The 14,194-nt window shown below is 40.2% G+C and overlaps 1 protein-coding gene across 1 annotated transcript; it reads left to right on the plus strand.

The window, feature by feature from the left end:
• The first annotated feature begins 332 nt into the window (after positions 1-332).
• On the plus strand, positions 333-12,028 carry LOC145130069 (uncharacterized). Its single transcript, XM_079064928.1, has 6 exons — positions 333-1,565; positions 1,620-2,123; positions 2,168-2,263; positions 9,794-9,910; positions 9,985-11,602; positions 11,688-12,028. Exons 1-6 carry the CDS (start codon positions 333-335, stop codon positions 12,026-12,028), a joined length of 3,909 nt encoding a protein of 1,302 aa, XP_078921054.1.
• Positions 12,029-14,194: the final 2,166 nt, after the last annotated feature.

Genomic DNA, 14,194 nt, shown 5'->3' on the forward strand with positions numbered 1-14,194 from the left:
TGTTCGGTGAATCTCAAAGGCATGTGAAAACCGACCGTGAATATGTGTTTTGTTCATCAAATCGACGGATTTTAGGGCTTTAATCGAAGAAAATCGTTTTTCGGAGCTTACGGCCATAACATACGGCGAAGGAGCTTACGGCCGTAAACTCCGTTTCCGGCCATGAGCTTACGACCATGGGTTTACGACCGTAAACCCTAATTTGACCGTAAACTCCATTTGGTCAAAATTATTTTTGGGGCCAAAATTAAATTGATTAAATAAGAAAAACTTAAATCTTAATTGTTCAAATATCTTTGTTTTCTTTCGTGGCCAGTTTTAGTGCAGATCAAATGACAAACTTGAAATTCGCTGACATGCACAATTTGGCTATTATACTGGCGGATCCTCCTGTTGCACATGGAGATTTCAAGTCGATGATCCACAGGCTGAGGGAATGTTGTTTGGCTTCTGCTATCACGGTGAATCCTATCGTTTATCAGAACATCATCAGGGAATTCTGGAAGACTGCCAAGATAAAAAGGGATAATGATGGAGCAGTTACTGTTGAAGCAGTCGTGAAGGGATGCAAGATTGAGATAACTGAACAATTCATCAGAGAAGCTTTGCTAATTGATGATCAACCTGGTTTTCCTACTGAGATTGGGATCAAAGACGTCCAAAAGATTCTTAAAAAGATGGGTTATGAAGGCATCCTTCCTCCTATTGTGAAGAAGCTTCTGCCACCGTACTGGAGATTTTTGGCTCATGTCTTTGTGATCTGCATTTCTGGCAGAAGGTCTGGTGCTGACGAGATCTCACTGAGGAATATGGGAGCCATTGCTTCACTTGCTGTAGGGATAGACTTCAATTTCTCGAAGTTTATCTTAGACGAATTCGTGGTGAACATCAACGCAATAACCCGGGATACTTTCTTAATGTATCCTAGATTCATCCAAATGTTCATTGACATACAATTCCCCGAGATGGTCAAGGAGGGAGACACCTTAGACATGAAGTCTCTAGGTCCACATACTGTTGGGCTAATCAAGCAGAATCGCAAGGGAAAGGTTGTATTCCAAGGAAAGTATCTGCTTGTGAAGTTTGGAAAATTTGCTGAGTTGAACGAAGCATCCGAGTCTCATGGATCTTCTGACAAGTTATCTTCTGAGCCTACGTCTTCAGAGAGGGTGATTTCAGAAGATGACGTTATCACGGTGTCAGATCACGATGAAGAAGAAGATACAACAGTTCCTAATGCATTTGTGGCAGAAGATCATGATATGACGTCAGTGCCTGTTCAAAGTGACTATAGTGAAGGAACTAAGGAAACTGCATCTGCAAACACTGAAGATGCTCATGATTCATTCGAGGATCTCGATCTTACTGGCTATGACAAGGATGATATTTCCTTGAATTTTGGAAGCAATGAAAATCTTTTGTCCAATGAAAACCTCGACGTGTTTTTTGACAATATCCATGATGTTGCTCATCCAGCAACGGAGATACGGGAAACGGAAGATGTTCTCGAATCAACGCCTCCTACTAACAAACAAGTGGTTGACACAGCAACTCCTATGGAGACAGTGTCAGGGATTCCTCCCCTTGATATTGTTTCTCCTACCACATAACCACTTCAGAGTGATCATACAACAACCCAGACCTCTCAACCTCTTCTAAAAAGAAGAAGACGTGATCCCAGACAGGGAATTCTTGTTTCTGATATACTTCAAGGCCTCCCAACACAACCATCAACTATTACTCCTATTGTTTCATCAGGACCTATCAATGAAGGACCTAGCACCACCTATGAAGCTGGTGATTCTTCAACTCCCGCTGGATTCTTTCCTCCCAGGCCTGATCATGACATTGCCTCTGTGAGGCTTGCCATGCATTTGGCTCAAGAACAAAGCTCAATGCCTTCCTCCCGAGCCAAGGGAATTTCTATTGGAGAAGGTCACTCAGGAGGAGATAATCCCACACTTCTTGGTCTTCAAAAGGAAATAAATGTGCTTAATCAGAAGAATATTGAGCTTGACATTCAGGTGGCTGATCTTTTAACTGAAAACTCCAAGCTCAAGATTCAAGTTGCTGATCTTGAAGAAGACAAGGTGTTAAAGACAAAGCAAATTACTGATCCAAATGTATCTGCTCAAACTCCTTTTAAACAAAAATTGACCTTTCTCAGCTGCTTTGGCCAATTTGGCACGTTTCAGAGCTACCACATTTGGAGCTTGAGCTGGTTCCTTATCAAATCGATCCACAACTCGAGGAGTTTGAGCAGGTACTAGAACATCGGGGGCATCTTGATTAGGGATATAATTACCGGAATTAAGGACAGAATCCGCACATCGAGGAAAAGTTAATCCACAATTCTAGATACGAGTTCTTTTAATGTGACCAGTAGATTCTCATGTATATCTCCCTACTCAACCTATCCAAGCGTCGTATTGTCAGGCTAAACGGATTTAACTAGGTCAAAATTTGTCAAGTCTTTGAATTCCTTAAGTTCAACTCTGCCTAGTCAAGTCCATTTAGAATCTTTCGTGCCTACCAGCGCATCGAATCACAGAGCCTAGACGATTTAGTTTTGGTACGTTACGCAGATTCAGATTGCCTGTTATCACTTGATAATATCACTTCCCGTCACATCACCTACAAATAAAACTATTAGCAACATATTTTTGATTTTCTGATTTTTTTTATTAATGTTTTTGGATTTTTGAAATTTTCAATTTTTGTTTGGTTTTTGTTTATTTCTCCCCCTAAATTTGTGCATGGGTGAGAATGAAATCACTAAAATGCACAAATTTAAACTAACCTAACCTAAAACAAAAATTTAATCCTCAAAACGAATCATTTTTAAAAATCCCACAAGCACATCGAATCGAGCTTTGTTAAAAGACTTGGTGAACAGATGCGCCACATTATTAGCAGAGGGAACCTGTTCCAGCCGGATGAGCGAGCGCTCATAACAGTTTCTGATAAAATGAATTTTGATATCAATGTGCTTGGTTTTGGAATGTTGGACAGGATTTTTAGCAATTTGAATCGCAGCCTCATTATCACAGTAGATGGGGGTTTCTAGATAATTCAAACTGTAATCCAACAGCTGATGTTGGATCCAGATAACTTGAGAGCAACAAGCAGATGCAGCAACGTATTCCGCTTCTGCTGTTGAGGTTGAGACGGTATGCTGTTTCTTGCACTGCCATGACACCAACCTGTCTCCAAGGAATTGACACCATCCTGATGTATATTTCCTGTCAAGCTCACAGCCTCCATAATTACTATCAGCAAATGCATATAAATCAAATTCGGAATTTTTCGGATACCAAAGACCCAATTTTGGGCTGCCTTTAATATACCGAAAATTTCTTTTGACAGCAATAAGATGTGAAAGTTTAGGATTAGCCTGATAACGTGCGCATTGACAAACTGCAAACATGATGTCTGGACGGCTTGCAGTAAGATACATCAACGATCCGATCATAGATATGTAGTGTGTCTGATCTACGGATTCGCCATCAGTATCTGGATTTAGCAGGGGTCTTTCGGCCATCGGCATCGATGCAGGTTTTGCGTCTTGAAACCCGAACTTCTCAAGGATTCCGGTTGAATTTTGTTTGACCTGAAGCCCTAGAAACATGGTCATTTCACCCAACGAACTCATCTCAAACCTTTTTTTCATAACGCCTTCAAACTCTTTGCATAGCTGTGGACTGGTAGACCCGAAGATAATGTCGTCAACGTAGATCTGGACTAGAATCTGATCATCAACAACATGCTTGATGAATAAAGTTTGATCGATAGTGCCACGAGAGTATCCATGATCGAGCAAGTGCTTTGTGAGAGTCGCATACCACGCTCGAGGAGCTTGATGTAACCCATACCACGCCTTGTCCAACTTGTAGACATGATTAGGAAACTTCGAGTTAACGAACCCAGGGGGCTGATCAACGTAGATTTCTTCCTTCACCTTGCCATACAAGAAAGCTGTCTTGACATCCATTTGGTAAACCGTGAAGTTCATGTAGGAAGCATATGCAAGGAAGATACGAATAGCCTCCAAGCGAGCCACTGGAGCATAAACCTCAGTATAATCAAGACCCTCGACTTGTCGAAACCCGCGAACCACAAATCTTGCTTTATTGCGCACTATAACGCCAGAATCATCCTGCTTGTTTCGATAGACCCATCGTATATCAAGAGACTTTTTTCCCTTTGGCAACTCAACCAATTTCCAAACCCCGAGCTTTTCAAATTGATTTAGCTCTTCATGCATAGCATCTACCCAACTGGGCTCATTCAAAGCCATTTCAACATTATTGGGCTCTATTTGAGAGATAAAGCAAGAATAGAGACATGTATTGACATCTCCACTCTGACTTCTAGTTCTAACTCCATCACCCAGCTGACGAATGATGTTTTCGATCGGATGATCGCGTTGAATTCTTGAAGGTATCTCTTGGCTGATATCATTGAGTGAAACGGGAAGACTGTGAATGTTGAAACCTCCATCATTTGTTGATTGTTCCACATTAGATGAATCTGCTACAAACTGATTAGCAATTTCTTCAGGAAAGAGTAGTTCCATAAAAGTTGGAGTGACAACGGAAGCATCTCTAGACATGAACTCTCTTTCAATAGGGGTAAGAGGTGTAGCATCAGCATCTGGAGTATCATTTTGAACTGGAGACTCTGGACTACCAAGTGGAACAGATGACTCCCCCTCAGGTGGAGCAGATGACTCCCCCTCAGGTGGTGAAGAGGATATCGTTGGAGGTCTGTAAACAACTTCTTCGTCTTCGTCTTCAGAAACAATCTTCGAACTAGAGGAAGACCCAGATGAACCATCTGAAGACACATTAATGGACTTGAAGAGCGATGTGTAATCAAATAACCAATCAGGGCCCACTCGAGCATCCGTCTCATTCTCCTCCAACCAACGCACGTCGAAGGATTCTACAATCTGTTTCGTCTTCTTATTGTTCTTGCAATGTCTTTTAATGTTCTATTTCTCCTCTCAGCAACACCATTTTGTTGAGGCGTGTGAGCAGAGCTGTATTGACGCACAATTCCCTTATCTGTGCAAAAATGATCAAGAACTGCATTCTTGAATTCTGTTCCATTATCAGTACGAAGCGCCTTCACCCGGTTGTTGGTTTGGTTCTCAATCATCACGATGAACTTTTTTATCAGATCAGCAACCCCAGCTTTGTTGGATAAGAAGAAGACCCACGTAAAACGAGAGAAATCATCGATCACAACCAGAAAGTACGAACTTTTGTTGATGCTTAGGACGTTGACCGGACCAAATAAGTCCATATGCAATAACTAGAGCACCTGAGTGACTGAGTTAACTTGTTTTGGTAGGTGTGGTTTTCTATGATGTTTTCCCTGGGCACATGACACACACTTCTCAAAAGTTATAAAGTCTCTGACAGGTAAGCCTCAGACCATCTCATTCTTTGCAAGACGATTTAGGTTTTTAGCGTTAGCATGACCGAGTCTTCGGTGTCACATCATTGCGTTCTGTTCTGAGTCCTTCGAAAAGAGGCAAGTGACTTGTTCAGGAATGTTGCTGTTCATATAAATAATATATGCATTTCCATCCCGCTTTGATTTGACAAGAATCCACTATTCTGGGATGACAATGCCTGGCTTGAGAATCATGCACTCTTTATCGGTGAAATGTGTAGAGTAACCTTTGTCACAAATCTGAGACACACTCAACAAACTGTGTTTTAACTCGGGAGCAAAGTTGACGTTCTCAAAACTCAGCACTCCGTTTGTTACGGTTCCTCTCTGAGTGATCTTGCCACCTTCTCCGCCCGCAAAGGAAACATACCCCCCATTAAAGGATTGAATGTCGCTCAGTTGGGAGATGTCTCCTGTCATATGTCGGGAGCAGCCGCTGTCGACGTACCAAGGTCTGACGACATTCCTCCGCAACTGTCCCTACAAAATGAGCGGGATCATTTAGATTTGGGAACCCAGGTCATCACTGTCCTGGGTTGGCTCTTCACTTTCTCTGATTGATCTTTCAAAATCTTCAATTCTGAATCATCATTTGTAATCTTTTCAGAGGATGTTGATGATTGATTGGAAGTTAATTTGGGCATATAATGATATTTAGGTTTCCTAACAGTCACAGGTGGTTTGAAATATGTTTCTTATCAGTTTGCATTGAGCATCGGGAAGTTCTACCAGAAGTGGTTGAAGATCCAGAACTGCTCTTTGACGAAACCGATCTTGGCGGAGCCTTGTTCGGTTTTGGCAAACTGTTTGGGACTTTGTTATGAAAAACCCTTTTATTCTTTTGAAAAACCGCCCTTTTTCTACTTCGATCATCCTTCCAGTCATCATCTTGAGAACGAGTTCTTGAGGACTTTCTAGTTGAAGACCTTCCTCTAGATTCGTTCTCTCCTCTTGGTGACATATAATGTACAAAAATCCTATTTTGACAATTTCGAGCTATATGACCACCACTACCACAATTAAAACAAATCTGTTTATTATTATTAAAACTGGTATTGCCTTTCTCAGATTTATTTTCTTTACTGACACCCTTACTTTTCCCACAAGAACATGTCTAAGAAATAGGTTGTGAGATAAGTAAGGGTGCATCAGATGGTGTGACTTGTGGAATTGGTGTGTTTTCATTAGAAGCATCACAAACATCAGGATTATCAAATAATTCATCAAACACTTCAAAAAAGTTTAATTCAGCAGGAGCAGATGCGGAAGTATCACAAAAAATATTGTCATTTTCAACATCAGAAACAAAAGGTTTTTCATTGGAAACAAAAACATGAGGTTCAGACTCAGTTTTGTTATGAGAAACAGATCCTTCAACTTCGTGCTTTGACTGATCTAAGGATTGATCTGCAGGGGAAGTAGAAAGGTTAGTACTTTCAACATTAATAAATCCTCCTGAAACAAAACCAGATGGCTTGCCATAAACCATGAATGGTTCGTTGGCAATCTCCTCTTTAGTCAAAGGGTGATACTGATATGTATGATTAAAAGGAGGAGGTGCATTATCGTATCCTAAACCCTTTTGCTGGTTTCGTTTGAACTGCAGGCAATGGTCAATCATGTTGGCAACTACCTCGCTTGATACATCAAACCTTTTAAAATCAAAATTTGCAGTTTCAAATTGCCCTTTTAATGTATCAAGCTCAATAGTTAACTCAGCATTCTGTCTCTTGATATAATCATAATTTTCACATTTGTTACTGTAGTCTTCCTGAAGTCTCCTAAAGTCCTTTATTTTTGTTTCTAACTGGGCCTTTAGGGGTTTTTGTCATTTTCTAAGTTGATAGCCCTCATATCTAAAATCCTCTACTTCTCTACGCAATGATTCTATTTCATCACGAAGAATTTTAACATAATCAATACATGCCTGAGAACAAGAAGGTAAACTTACCTCACTTTTCTTGGGTTCGGAAGTAGAAGATACCATCAGTGCAAACTGCAGCTCCATCATCTTTTCTTCAGGATCAGCTGCAACATTCTTCACGGGAGCATCATCATTGATTTGGACTAGGTGAGCATTTTCAGGTCTTGAAATATTCAGAGCCTGAATCTGGTCCTCCCATTCAAATGACTGAGCAACCATAACAGTCTCACCGTTGACCACATCAGCTCCACGATTGTTTCCCACCGCAACCATCATCCTGTCATTGTTCAACCTTCGATCCGGTTTCGGGCACTCACGAGCAAAATAACCTGGCTTGTGACAGTTGAAACATCGCAGCTTTCCCTTGTTGAACCCTACCTTTTTATCAGCATTCATCCCCCAGTTATTCTTCCCTGTTTTTTTTAGCAAACTGCTTCGCCCTGAATACTGCCATAGCAATTTGCCACGTAATATCCATCTCTTCCACATCTTCTGGATGAATCTGATCCAGATCAGCAAATGACAACTGAGGTGGAAGCTCTCCAGCTACAAAAACATTATAGCAGTTAACAAGTCTTGTGGCGAGAGCAAGATTGTCATCACTTTCCTTTGTGTTTGAGGAAGAGGCTACAACTGGCACATTGGAGGAGGGAACAGCTTGTGGAGTGACAAACGACTGGCTTTGAGAATGAGGCATGGATGACGCAGTAACAAAGGTTTGAATCTGAGGTTGTTGAACAGCAAATGCTTGACCTGAGGAAGAACTGATTGATGAAAGGGCATTGTTAGACGAAATTCCGAGATTTGCAGTCGAATACGAGTTCACATGGTTAATCTCTCACTGTTTATCATCAATATCACAAGCTTTGATGATCGTCATTGTTTCAGCAAGAGTGAGGCGATTCAGATCCTTGGTCTTCTTAATAACAGCTACATTCATGTCCCATGACTTTGGAAGAGCATTCAGTAGCTTTTTATTTATCTCGGACTTGGTCAAGAAGATCCCAGATATGTTCATCTCAGTAGTGAGGGTTGTGAATCGCAGCAGATGTGCCTCCAGGGTTTCTCCAGAAATGTAGTTAAACATGTTGAATTTATGTCGCAACATATCCTGGCGGCTTTCCTTCATGTCTTCATTTCCTTCATACACCTCAATCAAGGCTTCCCACAAAGCTTTAGCTGAAGTATACTCTCTGAAACCTTGAGCTATATCAGGAGATAAAGCCATGGTCAGAGTGGCCAAAGCCCTTTCCTGTTCTTCAAGTTTCTCAAAATCTTCATCTGTATAGTTCTCAACTAGTTTGTCAATCACTTGTCCTGCAACAGTGATGGTAATTCGGACAGGACCCTTGATGATGCTTCTCCAAATTTTGAAGTCTTTCATTTTAATATACTTCTCAATCCGGTATTTCCATTCAGGAAACCCATCTGCAGACAGCAGTCTTGGAATACGTGTGGTTGTGCCCATGACAGAATCCAGTTCATGATGATGTGTTTGACTTTGAGAATCCATTGATTATTAAATTTTAAATCAAAAACTAAAACAAGAAGAATGTCAAAAATGAGTTTCCGGTCAGATAGTTTACGGCCGTAAACTGAGTTTACGGTCGGATTTCCGGTCCAAGAGTTTACGGTCAATAAAGATGCACTGATTATGGTCTTTGAAGATGAGTTTTCGGTTATTGAAGATGCTCTGTTTACGGTCCAAGAACAAAGTTTACTGTCTTTGAAGATTCTTGAGTTTACGGCTGTAAACTGAGTTTACGGTCGTAATCACTTGGCAGTAAACTCCCAGAAATTTACGTAAACACGAATTTTTATCAGATTCGATCCCTTTTAGCAGTGAAAGTACCAAACCCAATCTCGAAAAATGATGAATATTAGTTTAAACGGTCCGAAAACTCGATTGAATGATGCTTTGACACCGGTTTTACTCTGATACCAATTGTAAGGTCCTGAAAACGGATCTTACTAGTGATCAAACAATCAAACAATCAAATAGAACAAGAATTGGAGTAGAAGTAGAATAGAAACAAGCTTGCACACGCTTTATAACTGAAAAACACCGGGTACAACTTGTTTACAGCGACCGTGAACTCTCTAGGATCAACAACCGATAATGACCTACACAACCTCTATTTATAGGAGACTTGGGCCGGAAACAGGGTTTACGGCCGTAAAGGGGTTTAAGGTCGTAAACACACTACAAAGCCGTAAACACCAAAATAACCTACTATTACATCATAAAGACTCAAAAGAACAATTAAAATAGAAAGCCTAGACCAAACCACTAACTGGACCCTTCACTTGGAAATTAAATTAGTCGACTTCCAGGTCAGCTGTCAGCATCTTCTCTCATTTTCACTCAACATCTCACATATCACATAACTGATGGGTGACTTCCTGCAGATAAACTTGTTTGTGCCATTCTATCCTTATTATTTTCCTATTCTGGAGAAGCTCAATGCTTCTTCTGCTTTAGCATTGTGCATTGCTCAGGATGAATCATTACTGAAAGCAATGGAGGTAGGTATTTACATTATCCTACTAAAAGTTAAAAATTTCGCACACTTGTCACCATTAATAATAATTGGTTTCAGGTTTATGTAGTGGTGGCACCATTTTTGGGACACGTGCCACCATCAATAATTGGTTCAGTTTTGAAACTAGTTGAAACCATTAACATGCTCCATCATGCTTCACACTTGGGCACCACGTCAGACTCAAATAAATCAAACAACTTTAGCAGTGTCTCTGTTGTTGCCAATTTGGAGTCTGGTAGCTTCATTGTTGACCTTGAAAATGGGTTAGAGGAAAGTTGCACATTAACTGTTTCTCTTCAGGACTTGGATATGAGATTGATTACTATGAAACACACACAATCTTTCTGGATATGTACACGGGCTTTTAAAGTAACGTCTCGTTTGTTGAAAAATAGTGATGACATGGACCTTATAAATGTTTCACCTAATGGGTTAAGCCAACTTAATAATGGGTGCCTCATGTTACATTATGATGGTGATCTGAGCATATGGTTGACAGATCTTGATCTTCATTGCTATCCACATATTATTGGATTGCTGATTGAATTTTTCGATAAGCTACCAGAATATAGCTCTTCACATTTACATGATGACAAAAATCAAGAATTTGTGGTAAGTAATAGTAACAATGTCCTCTCAGGTTCTTATTTTGGTTGTTCCAATTTTTATGACACCTGTTCTTCAGATTGGGAAAGCATTTCAGTTGATCATTACCCTTTTGTTACAATACACAATGACAGATCTCTTCTTAGCCTCGAGAGTTCACTTATTAACATCAATCCAGACTGGAAGAAGGTTCTCAACATAAGAGAGGGTAAGATAAATTGTTCAAAAAAGGAATTCCAGAAACTATCTGTATCTGATCCTCATCTGGTTGTAATCAATCTTGATCTCAGAAGCATTAGACTACACCTGCATGACTCTTCATCCATTGTTGCATATTTTACACTTCCTACTGCTAAATCTTCTATTTCTATCCATGAAAGCTGTCTGGATGTGTTGTGTTCAACTGAGGGATTGAGCCTTTCATCACAATGGTTTCCTCAGACTCTACAAGACTCTCTGTGGGGCCCTGCTTTACTCAATCTTTCTCTCGTTATCAACATTCGAGTGAGAAAAGGGAATCATGGAATGGAACTAGATTTTAGTATTCAGAATGTTTCATGCATATTGCCAACTGAATTTCTAGCTGTACTCATTGGTTACTTCTCAATGCCTGATTGGAACTCCAATGCAAAAGAGTCATCTGGTATCGATTGTTCCAAGGACACAGATAGCTTTCCTTTCACTTACAATTACAAGTTTGAGATATTGGACTCCGTTTTGTTTACACCTGTGGTTAATGCTGATTACCAGTTTCTAAAGCTTAATATTCCACAGATGTACTTCACTTTTATTGAGAATAGTGATTCAGACATTCTATTAAAAGAAATCTCTTTGGAGTGTTCTGTTCCACCTGGATATATTGGAGATCAAAATTATTGTCTAAATGTATTTGGGAGGGATTTATCTCTACATCATATTCTTTGGAAAGACAATGCTTCTGAAGTGACAAGTATCAGCATAATTGCTCCTTGTAGTGGCGATATATGGATCACAATACCATATGGATCTGATTCTCCTTCTGCAACATGTATGATGTCAAAGGTTAATAAATGTCAGTTTATCGTCGAAGGTAGAATATCATCTTTTATGTCACTGTGTTATTTATTCTGTACATACTTGATATTTGATTAATGCAATGGTCTTTCTTTTTTCAGGAAGTGAAATACTTGGCTGCTTTGATGCATTGCTAGATGTCATTGACCAGCTCACATCTGTTGAAAATCTATCCATGTGTTTCACTTCTGATGTTTCAGAGTTTCTTAATTCAAAAGACAGTTTTAAAGAAAATCATGTGCTTCAAGTTCCTATTGAATCTTTAAGTGTCAGCTTTACAGAAATCAGATGCTCTGTTGAATCCATGTCAGTAGAACTCTACTCTGACAAGATACAATCGAATGCTAACGAACATATCGCCAAAACTGACATGAAATTCACATGTTCAGTATCATTAAAAAACGAAAAGCCTCTTTCTCTTGATGTATCATTCACTTGTTAGGAATCGGACCGGGTACACGCAGCGGAAACACACTATCACACACACAAACACACGAAGGAAATAAAGCAAGAAAGAACACAAGGATTTTACGTGGTTCGGATTCGGTGTAAATCCTACGTCCACGGGCGCAACTAGATTTTATATTAACTCACTATAAGATTACAAATGGTAATATCACTCAGCACTTTTGTTGTTCTACGCTACACTACATCGCTCTTCTTACAAGTCATATATATATATATATATATATATATATATATATATATAGGAGAGAGCCGTAAGCCTTTTTCTTTTGTTTACACAAATTGCCGCTATATTTGACTAGAATATATATATGCCGCAAAGTTTGAAAAAAAGAATGCGTTGATTTCTTTAGCCGTCCAAAATAGAGCTGCCGTCCACTTCAATATTATTAAACAATTGATAGTGCGTCCAATTCAATATTCAATTGTTTTAATTTACAAGTTTCATTTATGGCCCTTGAACTCTTAGGAACTTGTCAATTTATTCAAGACTCCATAAATCTTAACAATCTCCCACTTGGAGGCTTGAACAACTTTAGCTTTTCTCCGCCATTCAACTCTCAATTACTCCAGTAATCTTAAAAACAACCAAGTCCTTTTAGGCTTCCAGTTCCAAAGAACAAGCTAAAACTTAGTCTGATTTCTCTAGTTGCAGCTGCCCCTCATCATCAATTACTAGAAGGGCCAGTTGAAGCTCCCACTAGCTCCAACTCAGTCGTGGCTAATCCCACCACCGACTCATCCTCTGTCTCAACTAGTTTGGACACTCCACCGGATCCAGAGATACACCGAGGGCCACTAACACTCTCCAAACATAGCAAACATCCAACAGGAGAGAATTTTTCAGTCTTAGTCTTCAAAACCCAACGACTCTTTGTAACTGTACCCGAAACACGTCCCGTGCTCCCACTGTCACAGAATCCCCTGAATGGTTTAGACTTTCGAACTCGTTCAGCTAACATCTCTTTGGCTCCAGAATTTATGTTTGCAAAATGAACTCTCTTAGCCGTAGATTTAGCGAACCAGATTTTGTCTTGTTTAACAGGGACGGTCATACTTCCCTCAGCAGGTACCTCAACCATATACAATGACCCACGCTTCAAACCTTGAGCAATCACCGAATTACCATTGACCACCATCCATTTACCACCACCAAACCTTACTTCCAGTCCTTGTTTATCCAGCTGACCAACAGAAATCAATTTCTTTTTCAGCTCCGAAATCACCTTGACATTTTTCAGGTTCCATGTAGTTCCCAATGAAGTAACCAGATCAATATCTCCCATGCCCGTTACTTGAAGCATCTCGTCATTTGCTAACCGTACCTTTCCAAAATCTCCTTCTTTTAGATTCACCATCGTTTCCCCGTTGTCCATGGCGTGAAACGAAGCCCCTGAATCCATGACCCAAGAGTCTACAGAACTTTCCATACTGAGTATCAATGCATCATCCTCAGACACACTCTCAGCACCGGTAATGTTCAATTCTTTCTTTGGACATTGACTCTTAACATGTCCCACCTCCTGGCAGTTCCAGCACTTCACATTCTTCTTAGTTCTAGATGAACTTCTTCCCCGACTCCCACTGCTTCCACTATTCCTGCTATTCCCTCTACCTCTTCCGACATTTAATAAATCAGAAGAGGAAGATCCACCTTGATTCTTGCGTCTGATATCCTCGCCTAGAACCAAATCTCTAACCCCTTCAAAAGTCATACCACTGGTCCCCACGGAACTCGTAACAGCGGTAACTGTTCCGGACCAGCTATCAGGTAGAGAAGCTAGTAGCAGTGATGCTTGAGTCTCGTTATCAAATTTAATTCCCACAGATGATAATCTGGACAGAATTGAATTTAGATTGTTAATGTGAACCGTAACTGAGCCTTCCTCATTCATCCTTGTAGTGAACAACTCCTTCATCAAGAACACCTTGTTAGCCGCCGATGGTTTCTCATACATATTTGACAGAGCCTCCATCATACCACGTGTTGTGGCTTCATTCATGATGTTGAAAGCAACGCTCTTCGTCAATGACAATGTAATAACCGCCTTGGCTTTCTTGTCCTTTGAGTTCCACGCATCTTCAAAAGCTTTTTCCATTTTCTCCGGTTTGTCTCCGAGTACCATGTCCAAGTCTTTCTGAC

This window comes from Lactuca virosa, chromosome 8 (genome assembly GCF_052849685.1).
Source record: "Lactuca virosa cultivar CGN04683 chromosome 8, Lactuca_virosa_CGN04683_v6, whole genome shotgun sequence".
Taxonomy (NCBI): domain Eukaryota; kingdom Viridiplantae; phylum Streptophyta; class Magnoliopsida; order Asterales; family Asteraceae; genus Lactuca; species Lactuca virosa.